Source organism: Phycodurus eques, chromosome 9, assembly GCF_024500275.1.
Source record: "Phycodurus eques isolate BA_2022a chromosome 9, UOR_Pequ_1.1, whole genome shotgun sequence".
Taxonomy (NCBI): domain Eukaryota; kingdom Metazoa; phylum Chordata; class Actinopteri; order Syngnathiformes; family Syngnathidae; genus Phycodurus; species Phycodurus eques.
In genome coordinates, this window is record NC_084533.1 from 1,300,021 (window position 1) to 1,314,694 (window position 14,674).

At 49.2% G+C, this 14,674-nt stretch overlaps 2 protein-coding genes across 4 annotated transcripts; both read left to right on the forward strand.

The window, feature by feature from the left end:
• Positions 1–6: 6 nt before the first annotated feature.
• On the forward strand, positions 7–12,094 carry fnta (farnesyltransferase, CAAX box, alpha). Of its 3 annotated transcripts, none has more exons than XM_061685187.1 (9): positions 7–800; positions 1,095–1,180; positions 1,786–1,900; positions 2,213–2,317; positions 3,765–3,891; positions 5,494–5,642; positions 5,849–5,890; positions 11,380–11,569; positions 11,648–12,094. In XM_061685187.1, the coding sequence occupies exons 1-9, from the start codon at positions 679–681 to the stop codon at positions 11,795–11,797; spliced, it is 1,086 nt and encodes a 361-aa protein (XP_061541171.1). In that variant the 5' UTR covers positions 7–678; the 3' UTR covers positions 11,798–12,094. The 3 variants fall into 3 exon arrangements, with proteins under 3 accessions (XP_061541171.1, XP_061541170.1, XP_061541172.1); XM_061685186.1 differs by having other exon boundaries at positions 5,828–5,890; positions 11,648–12,093; XM_061685188.1 differs by lacking the exon at positions 5,849–5,890 and having other exon boundaries at positions 11,648–12,093.
• A 138-nt stretch (positions 12,095–12,232) lies between these two features.
• Positions 12,233–14,556, forward strand: LOC133407375 (transmembrane protein 271-like). The gene has a single exon (XM_061685189.1). It carries the CDS (start codon positions 13,044–13,046, stop codon positions 13,899–13,901), a length of 858 nt encoding a protein of 285 aa, XP_061541173.1. The 5' UTR covers positions 12,233–13,043; the 3' UTR covers positions 13,902–14,556.
• The last annotated feature ends 118 nt before the right edge of the window (positions 14,557–14,674 follow it).

A 14,674-nucleotide genomic window follows, 5' to 3' on the forward strand; every position in this document is an offset into this window, starting at 1 on the left:
TGGCTGGGATAGGCTCCAACGCGCATGCGCCCCAAGTGAGGAGAAGGGGTACAGAAAATGGATGGATATTTCACAACACTCGCACTATACAACCGGACACAAGATTGATGCAACAGCACGTGATATTCTAAGCGTCATTGTTTTTGCTCTCCCCAAATGTTTGCCTTAGAATGTGAATATACTGTTTAGATAATATAGTGTGCAGTTCGTGCCATTCCTGTGCATACACATGGTTAATTGGTTTAACACTGTAACGTAAAATAAATGTAATACCGGGACAGGACGAAAAAGTTTCCTGTACGCATAATTTAAGATTGACACTGTCATGGGAAATGTATTCCGTAGTGCAGATAAATACTGTAATGTAAATTAATCACAAGGACAGAACTGCATCGTGGGGGGGGGGGGGGGGGGTTGAAATCCTGTACGTACGCTGTACGTATTTGAGTAACACTAACGAAATATGTAATTAATGTTAGAACAAAACGAAATAATCATTGGGGTGTGCAATTCCTGTATATACAAATAATTATATGGATACTGAAACGTGCTGCAGACTATCCGTATGTTTTCTGCTGTAGCACAATGTCCCGCTGAACTCAAATGCGTCTTCCCGTCCAACCGGAAGTCGCGTTGCCGCCTTTCCTTCCCTGACCCAACTCATTTAGCACGTTAGCAATGTCGGGCATTGAAGAGATTTCCAACGATTCTGTGACATTTAAAGAAGACAACGAGTTTAACGTGGAGGCGGGGGACCGCATGGACGATGACTTTGTCATTCAGCGATATATTTTTTACAGGTATTGTTCCGTTCCAGAAACGTACTTGTGTCTAACGAGCTAGCTCTCTTCCACTCAATAGAACCTCCACTGAATCTACTTTTGAGTGCAAAAGGCATGAATGAGCTTCGAGCCATTGGGCATTGTACAGTATTTACCGTTGTCTAGTTGTATTGATTTTCTTCCAACGCTCTCAATGTGAAATCACTCCCTGAACAAGTCCCCCCCCCCCTTATCTGTCGTGTTTTGTGTCCAAGTTTGAATTTAGAGCTGAATTTGATTGTCAATGATCAAGGTTCGTGTTCTGTGTTCCAGAGACAGGAAGGAGTGGGCTGACTTGGAGCCTGTTCCTCAAGATGATGGACCGAACCCTGTTGTCAAGATTGCTTATTCAGAGAAGTGTAAGTAAGAGAAGTGTAAGAAACATGATTTGCTGGCATTCCCAGATTCATTTCTAATTGAACAACAGTATTGCTTTTCATCAAACGCAGTGATGTCGCGTCATAACATTCTCTGGCCCATATTCTCGCTCATCTCACACACTTGCGCTGACATTGGTGCACATTTAGTGTGATTGCACAAAATGTTCTTTTGTTAATGGGACTTTTGTTGTCAATGCATAGCATGTATACACGCACCTGTGCGCTTTGCCCGTGAGAAAAGTCGCAGTTAAACGCCTGTTAACTGTAATGGTGGAAGAAAAAAAAAAAAAAAAACTTATTGTAGAAATAGTTTATCTGAACTCGTATTCTATGTTTAATTAAATTGTGGTAGACACGCTGCTGCTCAGACTGGGACCAGGCTAATTTAGGGGTGGGCAAAGTAGACGGGGGGCCCCGCTCCGTGATGTAATCTGTGCTGCTCAGCCTTTACATTATCAAGAGTTGCAAGTATTTATTGCATTAATATAGGCCATAATGAGTATAGTCGATGGATGAAGGTATAACTGTAACCAATGTGTCTGTTTCGGTGTCCTAACATTTGAAGCTTCCCCCCCCCCCAACAGTCTCTGATGTCTTTGACTATTTCCGTGCCCTGCTGAAGAATGACGAAAAGAGCGAACGAGCTTTCGCCTTGACAGCAGATGCTATTGAGCTGAACGCAGCAAATTACACCGTGTGGTGAGCTTGCTCTTAATGTGTTTTATTGGGGGGGGGGGGAAAAAATGATGGTTTCGATGTGCATTGAAAATGGTTTCCTTTGAGATGGTCACCATTGCCTCAATTAATAAATACTGTAGCATTGTTTTAGCCAGGCCATTACCTCACGACATAGGTTCAGTTCTTACCTTTGGCTGGCTGGTGATTGTATTTGTAAAAGTTAGTTCATTTATACGCAGGTTCCAAAGGACCAACGTACTTTTGCAAGTTACTATCGGCATGTAGATAATTATGGTGTGGAAAACCGTTTTTTTGTTGTGTGGGAACATGCAGGCACTACAGGCGGGTTTTACTACAAGCGTTGTCGAAGGACCTAAGGGACGAAATGAGGTACATTACGGCCATCATTGAGGACCAACCGAAAAACTACCAAGTCTGGTGAGTGGCAAACCAGTATACGTTTCATCCGTGCGTCCATTTTCTGTACCGCTTCTCCTCACGAGGGTCGCGGGCGTGCTGGAGCCGAGCCCAGCTATCTTCAGGCGAGGGGCGGGGTACACCCTGAACTGGTCGCCAGCCTATCGCAGGGCACATATAAACAAAACAACCATTCGCATTCACATTCACACCTGCGGGCAATTTAGAGTCTTCAATCAACCTACCACGCATGTTTTGGGGATGTGGTAGGAAACCAGAGTACCTGGCGAAAACCCACACGGGCACGGGGGAAACACGCAAAGTCCACACAGGCGCGGGGCCAGGATTTGAACCCCGGTCCTCAGAACTGTGAGGCAGAAGTGCTAAACAGTCACCCACCGTGCCGCACGTTTCAATGGAACTTTTTTTTTTTTTTTTTTTTGGCGGTAAATAATTTAACCAGTCATCCGTTGCAGTTACAGTGTTGAACAAATGTATTTAAAAACATCATAAAAATGAGAAGTCAAGTAAAGTCTACTAATAATGGCACTTGCTGTTGCTTTGGCTCCATCTGAAGATCCCAAGAAAGGCTTTTTCAATTCCGCTGGAAATGGATTTGTACGGCAGTATATTTATTAATTTTTTTTCCTGTGGCACACTCGTATTCAAATTTTAGTGATATCTTTTCCAATGAGTTAAGAGCGGCGAAAACACTTATTATTAACTTCCGTGAAGCCCGCCCTGGCTAATTTAACCATAGCCGTTGGCAGAGAAACTCTGTTTCGGGGTGGTTATGCAAATTAGCCCCACTGTTACATCACAGTGGGCTGATGTGCAAGAATGACTTGCTCACAGACACATCAGGAATAGGCCGATCGTAAAAGATTTACCTGGCTCTTTAATTCCACACTTGATGGCTGGGAATTTGCTGCAGGGGCCCTAAGATTTGTTGCGCATACACAATCAATAAAAGTCAATTCTCCAGAGTATGTCAATTTTAATGACAACTTAACTACTGAGCAGCCAGGACAGAGAAACCGGTACTGCTTAAGTTGTATACTATCACGAATGTAGCGATAAGTTTGAGCAGTCACATTTTTCCTCTTTACTATCACTGGTTCCCTTCACCCACGACAAATATCTAAAAAGCAATACGAAACTTGTGTGTAAATCATTTAAGATATGCACTTATACAGTGGGTACGTAAAGTATTCAGACCCGCTTAATTTTTTCCACTCTTTGTTATATTGCAGCCATTTGCCTGAAATAATTTGTTCATTTGTTTTCCTCAATGTTCACACAGCACCCCATATTGACAGGAGAAAAAAAAACCGGAATTGTTGAAATTTCAGAGAGACTGAAATATCACATAGCCATAAGTATTCAGACCCTTTGCCACTCTTTACATGACTGTTTGTGGATACTGTGTTTGAGACCCCGTTTAGTTAAAGGTATGTCATTCTTCCAGGCATCACAGACGTATAGTAGTCGAGTGGTTGAACGATCCCTCAGAGGAGCTGGAGTTCATTGCAGACGTCCTCAGCCAAGACGCAAAGAACTACCACGCCTGGCAGCACAGGCAGTGGGTCATCCAGGTTGGTGGTTTCTATTGTCCACATGCACGGGTTTGCCTGCCTGAATCCTTGATGGTTTAGTTTATGTATTGATTTCATATATTATTTTTATGTTTGTGCCAGAATAAATACAATGACAATTTAATAGGAAAGCTTAAAAAAACAAATCAGTGCAATGAAACATGCTGGGGCAGTGCCAGCTGACGCCCGCCTTGGTCCCCGGCTCCGGCTACTGGCGGGGGGTTGGTGGGGTTCCCCTGTCGCGCCTCGGGCTTACTTCCTCCTCTTCTCTCCATTCCTTGCGTCCCGCTGCTGTCTCCTCCTCCTCCTCTTCTGGTGGGGAGGGGGGCTGTGGTCGCCTGCGGGCTGTGGGGCCTGCCTGGTTTATGGCGGGGGGTGGGGGGGTCCACACTCATGGGGCGGGTAGTGGGTGCTGGCTGGAATGTGGAGGGAATGCTGGGGTTGGTGCTGCGGGGCCCGGGTGGGGCGGGCCCGACTTGCAGGAGAGCATGCCTCTCAATCATCAGCACACACCTGTCATCATTCAAAGTGCCTCTGCTTTATCCAAAAGACAGTTCAGATGTTCTAGTAGGCTTTTATTGACAGTGTTGCTTTCTCGCTGAAGTCGGACAGTGTGTGCTAACGCTGACTGGTAGGCGCTACCGATCAATGCAAACTAGAACCAGCAGACATTCCAACAGCTTCTTCCCTCTTGCCATCAACTTGCACAATTGTCAAAATATAATTGAAAAAAAACCACCAACTTTGTACCGGCATTACTAGATAACTAGCAACCCTTTATTGCGCAGTGATTGTTTTTTGTCAATGTCTTTATGTCTCAACAGTGTTCTCTGTCAATTGACTCTCTGTTGTCGTACTCGAGCGGCTCCAACTACAAATTCCTTGTGTGTTTTTAGGACATACTTGGCAAAATACAGATGATTCTGATTCTGTTGCTGTCAGCCTCTTGGCAGCCTCCCTGACCAGTATTCTTCTCGTTTTGGAGGAAAGTCCAGTTGGTAATGTTACTGTTGTGCCATATTGTCTCCACTTGATGAGTCTTCACTGTGTTCCACGGTACAGTAGATTTCATGTCTCGGAAATTATTTTTGTACCATTCTCCTGACTGATCCTTCAGATGCCGTGGCTTGTGCTGCAAAGGTGACAACAAAAATAGCAGGGAAGGCCTACAGGAATAGCTGAACTTGATATGAATCACTTAAAATGGTGACAGTTGTGTGCTGACCTCCATTTCACAGGAGTTTGTATGTGATTGGTTTATTCTGAACACAGCCAATGACGGTGTGCGCGCTTGTGCAACCACACCGTCGCGATTGCTTCTCGAAAAGGAGTGCCTGTTTTTATTGAGTTGTACGGGTTCTAGTTCACATTAATGGTGGGAAAAGTTTTTCTTGGTCTCCCTTTTCCACTAGACCTGGCAGTTGAATAGGGGTCCTTTTTCCAGTCCAAGGATTCTAATTGGGCCAGTTTTGAATTTGTAATGTTGTCACTTGAACCATGCAGTGTAAACTCAGCCTGAAGTGCAAAGTGCTCCATGCTTGCTGTAACTTTTTGTTTTGTTTGTGTGTTTGTTTTCTTTTCGGCCACTCCCCAAACCATCAGGAGTACAAACTGTGGGACGATGAGCTGGAATTTGTTGAGAATCTCTTGGATGAAGATGTGAGGAATAATTCTGCGTGGAACCAGAGGCATTTTGTCATCTCACACACCGCAGGCTTCTCGGATCAAGCCGTACTCGAGCGAGAGATTGCGTAAGTGTGGCGGTTTTGGAGAAGGGCCTCTTCAGATTGCATTTTTGCTATTAACTGCAAGACCAACAATCACCACGTGATACACACTGAATGTTCCATTGGTGACGTTGCACCGTTCTTGCATCTTCAGTTTGGGTGCATCTACAACTGACTTAATCTTCTTTTATTTGTATTTTTCATGTAAGATACTGTCTGACCCAAATCAGAAAGGCCCCCCACAACGAAAGCGTGTGGAACTATTTGAAAGGGTAAGACATTTTCCAACAACAATTCACAAACCCCAATTCCAATGAAGTTGGGACGTTGTGTAAAACGTAAAGAAAAACAGAATACAATGATTTGCAAATCCTTTTCAGCCTGTATTTAATTGAATACACGACACAGACAAGATATTTCATGGTCAAACTGATTCACTTACTTTTTATTCATTTTTGCAAATATTCACAAATTTTGAATTTGATGCCTGCATCCCGTTTAAAAAAAAAAACAAAACAAAAAAAAAAAAAAAGCTAGGGAGACTAGCTTAATGGGAGACGGGTCTGGACTGCTGGCAGGCCAGTCTAGTACACGCAATCTTTTACTACATAGTCACGCTGTTGTAACACATGCAGAATGTGGCTTGGCATTGTCGTCCCCGAAAAAGACGTTGCTTGGATGGCAACATATGTTGCGCCAAAACCTGTATTTACCTTTCAGCATTAATGGTGCCTTCACAGATGTGCAAGTTACCCGTGCCATGGGCACCAAGACATCACACGTTTCTGGGGTTTGTTGATACAGTATATGGCTTTCGCTTAGCCTGGTAGAGTTTTAACCTGCATTTGTAGATGAAGCATCAAACTATTAACTGACAATGCTTTTCTTAAGTGTTCCTCAGTCCACATGGCAATATCCTTTACACAATTATGCTGTTTTTTTTAAAGGGGTTTAAGGTCACAGACATTCAATGTTGTTTTTTTGGCTTTGCCGCTTATGTGCAGCCTTTTCTCCAGATTATTATGATGATTTTTTTTATCCTTATATGAGGATATGGACTGTGGATGATGAAATCCCTAAATTCCTTGCAGTGCCAGCTTTTTGGGAAACTGTTGCAGACATCAAATTCAATATGAGCAAGTATTTAAACAAACACAAAAAAAAAATAACTGTCTTCAATTTGAATATTATATATTGTCGTTGTAGTGTAGTCAATTGAACATGGAATTGGGGTTTTTAAATGCATTAAAAAAAATAAATCGTGATTTGAATCTACATGACTCACTCACATTAATTTGTCTGAGTGATGCCTGAGAAAACTGGAGTCATCTCAGCATGATTGGACTCAATCCGTAAAAAAACATTACTGGGATATGGCATTGATAATAAGAATAGTACTGTTTTTGCTGCTGCCTTTTTTTTTTTTTTTTTTTTTTTTTTTTTTTTTTTGTATTTCTAGGATTGTAGCAATTCATTAGTCATTAACCATTTGATGAGTATCATTTTGCATTGATTCGAGAATATTTGGCTCATCTGAAACGATGTAAAATTGGTTCAACTCAAGACCTGTAAATTTAGAGTGATGTTTCATGTCTGTGTGTGTGTGTGTAGAAATGACCAATCCATCCATCCATCCATCTTCTACCGCTTATCCGAGGTCGGGTCGCGGGGGCAGGAGCTTTAGCAGGGACGCCCAGATTTCCCTCTCCCCAGCCTCTTCATCCAGCTCTTCCGGGGGGATCCCGAGGCGTTCCCAGGCCAGCCGAGAGACGTAGTTTCTCCGGCGTGTCCTGGGTCGTCCCCGGGGTCTCCTCCCGGTGGGACGTGCCCGGAACACCTCACCGGGGAGGCGTCCGGGAGGCATCCGAATCAGATGCCCCGGCCACCTCATCTGGCTCCTCTCGATGTGAAGGAGCAACGGCTCGACTCTGAGATCCTCCCGGATGACCGAGCTTCTCACCCTCTCTCTAAGGGAGAGCCCGGACACCCTGCGGAGGAAACTCATTTCGGCCGCTTGTATCCTGGATCTCGTTCTTTCGGTCACGACCCACAGCTCGTGACCATAGGTGAGGGTGGGAACGTAGATCGAATGGTAAATCGAGAGCTTCGCCTTTCGGCTTAGCTCCTTCTTCGCCACAACGGATCGATACAAAGTCCGCATCACTGCACACGCTGCACCGATTCGGCTGTCGATCTCCCGTTCCGTTCTTCCCTCACTCGTGAACAAGACCCCAAGATACTTGAACTCCTCCACTTGGGGCAGGATCTCATCCCCGACCTGGAGAGGGCACGCCACCCTTTTCCGACTGAGGACCATGGTCTCAGATTTGGAGGAGCCGATTCTCATCCCAGCCGCTTCACACACTGCTGCGAACTGCTCCAGTGAGAGTTGGAGGTCACGGCTTGATGAAGCCAACAGAACCACATAGTCTGCAAAAAGCAGAGATGCAATACTGAGGCCACCAAACCGAACCCCTTTTCCGCCTCGGCTGCGCCTAGAAATTCCGTCCATAAAAGTTATGAACAGAATCGGCGACAAAGGGCAGCCTTGGCGGCGTCCAACCCTCACCGGGAACGAGCCCGACTTACTGCCGGATATGCGGACCAAACTCTGACTCCGGTCGTACAGGGACCGAACAGCCCATATCAGGGGTTCGGTACCACATACTCCCGAAGCACCCTCCACAGGACCACCCGAGGGACACGGTCGAACGCCTTCTCCAAGTCCACAAAACACATGTAGACTGGTTGGGCGAACTGCCACGCACCCTCGAGGACCCTGCCGAGGGTGTAGAGCTGGTCCACTGTTCCACGGTCAGGACGAAAACCACACTGCTCCTCCTGAATCTGGGATTCAACTTCCCGACGGACCCTCCTCTCCAGCACCCCGGAATAGACCTTACCAGGGAGGCTGAAGAGTGTGATCCCCCTGTAGTTGGAACACACCTTTCGGTCCCCCTTCTCAAAAAGGGGGACCACCACCCCAGTCTGCCAATCCAGAGGCACTGTCCCCGCTGTCCACGTGATGTTGCAGAGGCGTGTCAACCAGGACAGCCCTACAACATCCAGAGCCTTGAGGAACTCCGGGCGAATCTCATCCACCCCCGGGGCCCTGCCACCGAGGGGCTTTTTAACCACCTCGGTGACCTCAACCCCAGACATAGGAGAGCCCTCCTCAGAGAACCCAGACTCTTCTCCCTCATGGGAAGGCGTGTCGGTAGAATTGAGGAGGTCTTCGAAGTATTCTCCCCCCCCCGGCTCACGACGTCCCGAGTCGAGGTCAGCGGCGCCCCATCCCCACTATACACAGTGTTGATGGTGCACTGCTTTCCCCTCCTGAGACGTCAGATGGTGGACCAGAATTTCCTCGAAGCCGTCCGGAAGTCTTTCTCCATGGCCTCACCGAACTCCTCCCATGGCCGAGTTTTTGCTTCAGCGACCACCGGAGCTGCATTCCGCTTGGCCAGTCGGTACCCATCAGCTGCCTCAGGAGTCCCACAGGCCAAAAAGTCCCGATAGGACTCCTTCTTCAGCTTGACGGCATCCCTCACCGTTGGTGTCCACCAAAGGGTTCGGGGATTGCCGCCACGACAGGCCACCTTACGGCCAACAGCTCCGATTGGCCGCCTCAGCAATGGAGTCGCGGAACATGGTCCACTCGAACTCGATGTGAACTCAAACAACAGTCAGGACCCGTCCCCCCACCCGAAGGCGGAGGGAGGCTACCCTCTCGTCCACCGGGGTGCACCCCAACGTACGGGCGCCGAGCCGGGGGGCAATAAGTATACCCACACCTGCTCGGCGCCTCTCACCGTGGGCAACTCCAGAGTGGAAGAGAGTCCGACCCCTCTCGAGTGGCCCGGTACCAGAGCCCAAGCTGTGCGTGGAGGCGAGTCCGACTATATCTAGTGGGAACTTCTCGACCTCACACACCAGCTCGGGCTCTTTCCCTGCCAGAGAGGTGACATTCCACGTCGCTAGAGTCAGCTTCTGTAGCCGGGGATCGGGTCGCCTTCGGCCACCTCCCAGCTCACACTGCACCCGACCCCTATGGCCCCTCCCACAGGTGGTGAGCCCATGGGAAGGGGGACCCACGTTACCCTTTCGGGCTGTGCCCGGCCAGGCCCCATGGGCGCAGGCCCGGCCACCGGGCGCTCGCCTTCGAGCCCCACCTCCAGGCCTGGCTCCAGAGGGGGGGCCCCGGTGACCCGTGTCCGGGCAAGGGAAAACGTAATCCAATCATTTTTCTCATCATAGGGGTCTTTGGAGCCGTGCTTTGTCTGGTCCCTCACCTAGGACCTGTTTGCCATGGGTGACCCTGCCAGGGGCGTGAAGCCCCAGACAACTTAGCTCCTAGCATCATTGGGACACACAAACCCCTCCACCACGATAAGGTGACGGCTCAATGACCAATGTCAAATAAATTCAACTTTATGAAAAACCAAATTCAGAACCTGCTCAATATGTAACCCCAAAAAGTACATCCTCCTCCTTGTAGTCAAGTTAAATGAGTGCAGGTTGAACTGGCTAGTGTTTGACAAAAAAAAAAAAAATGAACATTGTCGAGCCGTCTGGGATCAATTGCACTGCACATATTAATACAGTGGGGCAAAAAAAGTTTTTAGTCAACCACCAATTGCGCAAGTTCTCCCACTTAAAAAGATGGGACAGGCCATTTTCATTATACTGTAGGTTTTCTGCACCTATGAGTGAGAAAATGGAGAAGAAAAAAAAAAAAAACCCCAGAGAATCTCATTGTCTGATTTTTAAAGAATTTATTAGCAAATTATGGTGGAAAATAAGTATTTGGTCAATCACAAAAGTTCATCTCAGTACTTGGTTATATCCCCTTTGTTGGCAATGACAGAGGTCAAACATCTTCACAAGGTTTTCACACATTGTTTCTGGAATTTTGGCCCATTCCTCCATGCTGATCTCCTCTAGAGCAGTGATGTCTTGGGGCTGTCGCTGGGCAACGCAGACTTTCAACTCCCTCCAAAGATTTTCTATGGGGTTGAGATCTGGAGACTGGCTAGGCCACTCCAGGACCTTGAAATGCTTCTAACGAAGCCACTCCTCCGTTTCCCGGGCGGTGTCTTTGGGATCATTGTCATGCTGAAAGACCCAGCCGCGTTTCATCGTCGATGCCCTTGCTGATGGAAGGAGGTTTTCACTCAAAATCTCACGATACGTGGTCCCACTCATTCTTTCCTTTCCACGGATCTGTCGTCCTGGTCCCTTTGCAGAAAAGCAGCCCCAACGCATGATGACAAGTCGAGTTTTTACCAAAAAGTTCTGTTTTGGTTCCATCTGACCATATGACATTCTCCCGATCCTCTTCTGGATCATCCAAATGCTCTCTTGCAAACTTGAGACGGGCCTGGACATGTACTGGCTTAAGCAGGGGGACACGTCTGGCACCGCGGGATTTGAGTCCCTGGTGGCGTAGTGAGTTCCTGATGGTAGCCTTTTGTTACTTTGGTCCCAACTCTCTGTAGGTCATTCACCTATGATGACAATTACAGGCCTCTCTTATCTTTTTTTTTTTTTTTTTTTTAAGTGGGAGAACTTGCACAATTGCTGGCTGACTAAATCCTTATTTTTAAATTTTTTTTTTTTTGCCCCACTGTATCGATACCCTCAAAGACAATTGTTATACTGACAATACAGCCCCCGCAAGCGACAACTACATGCTGGATATTCGGACTATAACTATAGAATGGATACCGCCGTTTCTTATTGATACCTCCTCCTCCCCCAGGATATTTCAGCACCGAGGTTTATCGGCTCAACCTGGCCTGCTGGAGAAAGTCCTAGCGCTGAAGGAGAGCCATTGTTCCTCTTACCTTCTCGCATTTCTCTTCGATTGCTACGAGGATGCGTTGGAGAACAACAGTCGAAAGGGACGAGCAGAGGAAGACCGGCTGGACATTTTAAAAAGAGCTCTGGAAGTAAGTGATTCAACTTTTAAAAAAAAAAAAAAAAAAAAAGAAAAGGTCCATATTGTCCTGTCTGTCTCTCCGTCCAAGATTTGTGAACTTTTAGCCCAGGAGAAGGACAGCATCCGCAAGGAGTATTGGCTCTTTTTAGGACGTTCCCTGAACAACAAATACGGGTCGAGCGGGCCAGCCGACGCCGAGCCGCCATCCGCGCCGGCCCAGCAGCAGGAAATGAACTAGTTGCACAAGTCCCAATCCACTCGTTTTGTTTTCTTATTACTGCACTTTGCTATTGTGTGTATTGCAGCTGTTGTTGTTTCCCCCCCCCCCCCACATACCCTCTACGGTGCATCACAGAGGAAACAGAATAAGAAATATGGATTATATATACAGCAATTCTGCGGAAAGTCCTTCCTTCAAAACCATCCGTCCACCGGTTGCCCATACCGCTTCGGGCTTCATTCATTCATTTAGGCTGTTGTTTAAATTCTGTTCTAGTGACTCATCACTTAAGTCCTTCGCCTGTTACTCCTTTCGTTGTTTTTTTTTGGGAAGATTCGGTAATAATAAAGCAAGGGCAGTATTATCCTAACACCGTTTGTTCTGCTCCCCCCCCCCCCCCCTTAATCGTCGTCGTGAGGCCAAAACCGCCTTCGCCAGCACCCGTTCGGACTCGGGAGAGTGCGGAAATCCATTCGCATCACTTCGTCCACGCGCTTCCTTCATGACAAAGTGCTTTTTCCTACTGGAATAGCACTGCTGCTTCTTGTACACACACACAAAAGCAATATACTATTTGAGACATCGTCACCTCCAAAATGTAACCTGTGCAGCTGCATGGCCATGCAGAACGGTGGCTCTGCATGCGTTTGACCCCGTTTTGTGCGGGACAGTACAAGTCATTGCTGTTGCCCACGATGTCCACTGGAGGGCGCACTGACGAGCACTTTCCACCACCCCCCCCCCCCCCCCCCCCGACCATCTCGAATTGGCTGCAGCTCAAAATTGCACGTCTGATATCGATGGCTCTAAAGTGGCCCCTTCCTGCAGCAGACGAAACCCAACTCCACGTGACATGCTGTGCTCTGCTAAAATGAATCCCTCCTGGAAATATTTGATGAGCGAATGACGACGACGACGCCATCATCATCCTCCTCATCCTCGCAGCAATCGGATGACTCGGGCGCGCACCCCCCTCTGCGTTGATGATCAATTTAGCAGCGGCGGTCACGGGACCCCCCCCCCCCCCCCTCCCCGCTATTTATTAGGATTTGACACTCAAATACATTTTTAGCGAGCGTTGCAAAGCGCGTCAAATGTTTCGTCGAAGTGGCCCCCGGCCCCCGAGTTTGGGCACCGCCGAACTATGACCCCGGGCGAGCGAGTACGTCGCGGTCGGGAACGCACATGCGCGGAGGCGCCGCAGCGGCCGAGCGCCGGCGACGGAGCGGACGGAGGATGAAGGCGGCTGCGGAGGCGGACGATCATGCGGTGGAGCGGCGACGGGCTGCGCGCCGTCGTGTCCGGCGCGCTCCTCTCCGCGTGCGCCCTCGGCGAGCTGGTGCTCGGGTTGCGCTGCGTCTCGCTGGGCTCCGGCGTGAGGGAGCCCTTCCGCCTCGGCGGCGCCGCGGCCGGAGCCTTCTACTCCGCGCTGCTCGTAGGCGGCGGCCAGCTCCTCCTGGGCGTCGCGCTGCGCCGGCGACGGCGCCCGCGCCCGCGCGGCGCCAATCTGGTCCTGCCGGGGCTCGTGGTCTTCTTGCTGGGGATCCTCACCGCCTTCTCCGGCGCCGTGGTGGACGGGGACGCCGCGTCCCTGGTGCGGAGGAAGTACGCCCGCCACTGCGCGCCCTCGGGCCGGGCGAGCCGCGCCTGCGAGGCGCTGCGGGAGTACCAGCGGACTTTGGTCATGTCCGCGGCGCTCAGCGCGCTCGAGTGCCTGCTGGGGCTCGTCAACCTGGCGCTCATCCAAAGGTACGAAGCGGCCCGGCGCAGGCAGGGGCGGGGGTCCTCGGCGCACCTCCGGCCGGTGTCCTACGTGGATTTAGCCGCCGCGGACGTGCTGGGCGAGAGCGGCGCGGAAGCCCGGCGCGGCGGGCACCCGTCCGTCGAGCTGCCGGGCTACTCGCCCGCGGACCCGCGACTCGACCGCTGCTTCCCTTCCTCCTACCCGCCGCCCGGTCAGGTGCCGCCGGTTTACGAGGACGTCTTCCCCGCCGGGGAGCGCGTGATTTTCGGACAATCGCGCGTTTCCGCGCGCATTGAGCGCCACGGCGGGGCGACCTTGCAGTCGGAGGACAACTCGAGTTTCTCTGTGAATATTTGCTCTTCACGTTTATACCTGTGAATAAAAAGGATATTTAACCTCACTCCCCCCCCACCCCAAAATATTCTGGAGAGCTTTGTTGTTACTTCAGGTAGTGCGGTGGCGTGCAAAAGAGGGGGGGGGGGGTCGTGGGTCAAACTGCCCGCTGCAGACATATTTAAGATGCGCCAAGCATCGCTTTGACTTTGTGCCTATCAAATTGCGCTCCCGAGCTGCGCCACAACTTTTGGGAAGCGACTAACCCGAAAATGCCAAATGATTATTATTACTATTATTTTCTTCAGCTGAGACAGAGGATTGCCAAATGCTGGTCATTTCGAGGCTGGCGCGCAAGACACAACACGAGCACTGCTGGAGCTGACAACTTCTAACAATTGCCTTCGATCCGCTCATTCACGGGGAATATCTCGCTTCTCCGAATCTGGCGTTGCCGTTGTGGACGCTCCCTGAGTCTCGGTCCTTCCCGTTTCCCGACAGATAAAAGATCTCAATCGATCAAGACCAAATCAACTGTTTATTTATTTATTTGGGGGGGGGGGGGGGGGTGTGTGTCCTGTTCGGCTGTTAGGTCAAACAGAAAGCAGGATCTGTATTGTTATTATTGTTATGTCTTTTTGTGACACCGGTCCCGGAATCATGCATGCATGTCCATGACAATAAAGGTGATTGTTGTTGTTGTTGTTGTTCTTCTTCTTCTCCTTGGACATTTTGTAGTTTTGCGCGCTACAGAGGAACAGCTCGCCGGCGCTGATGTGATTTCGTCGGAAGCCTCGGAGCGTACTCGGTGTAAAATC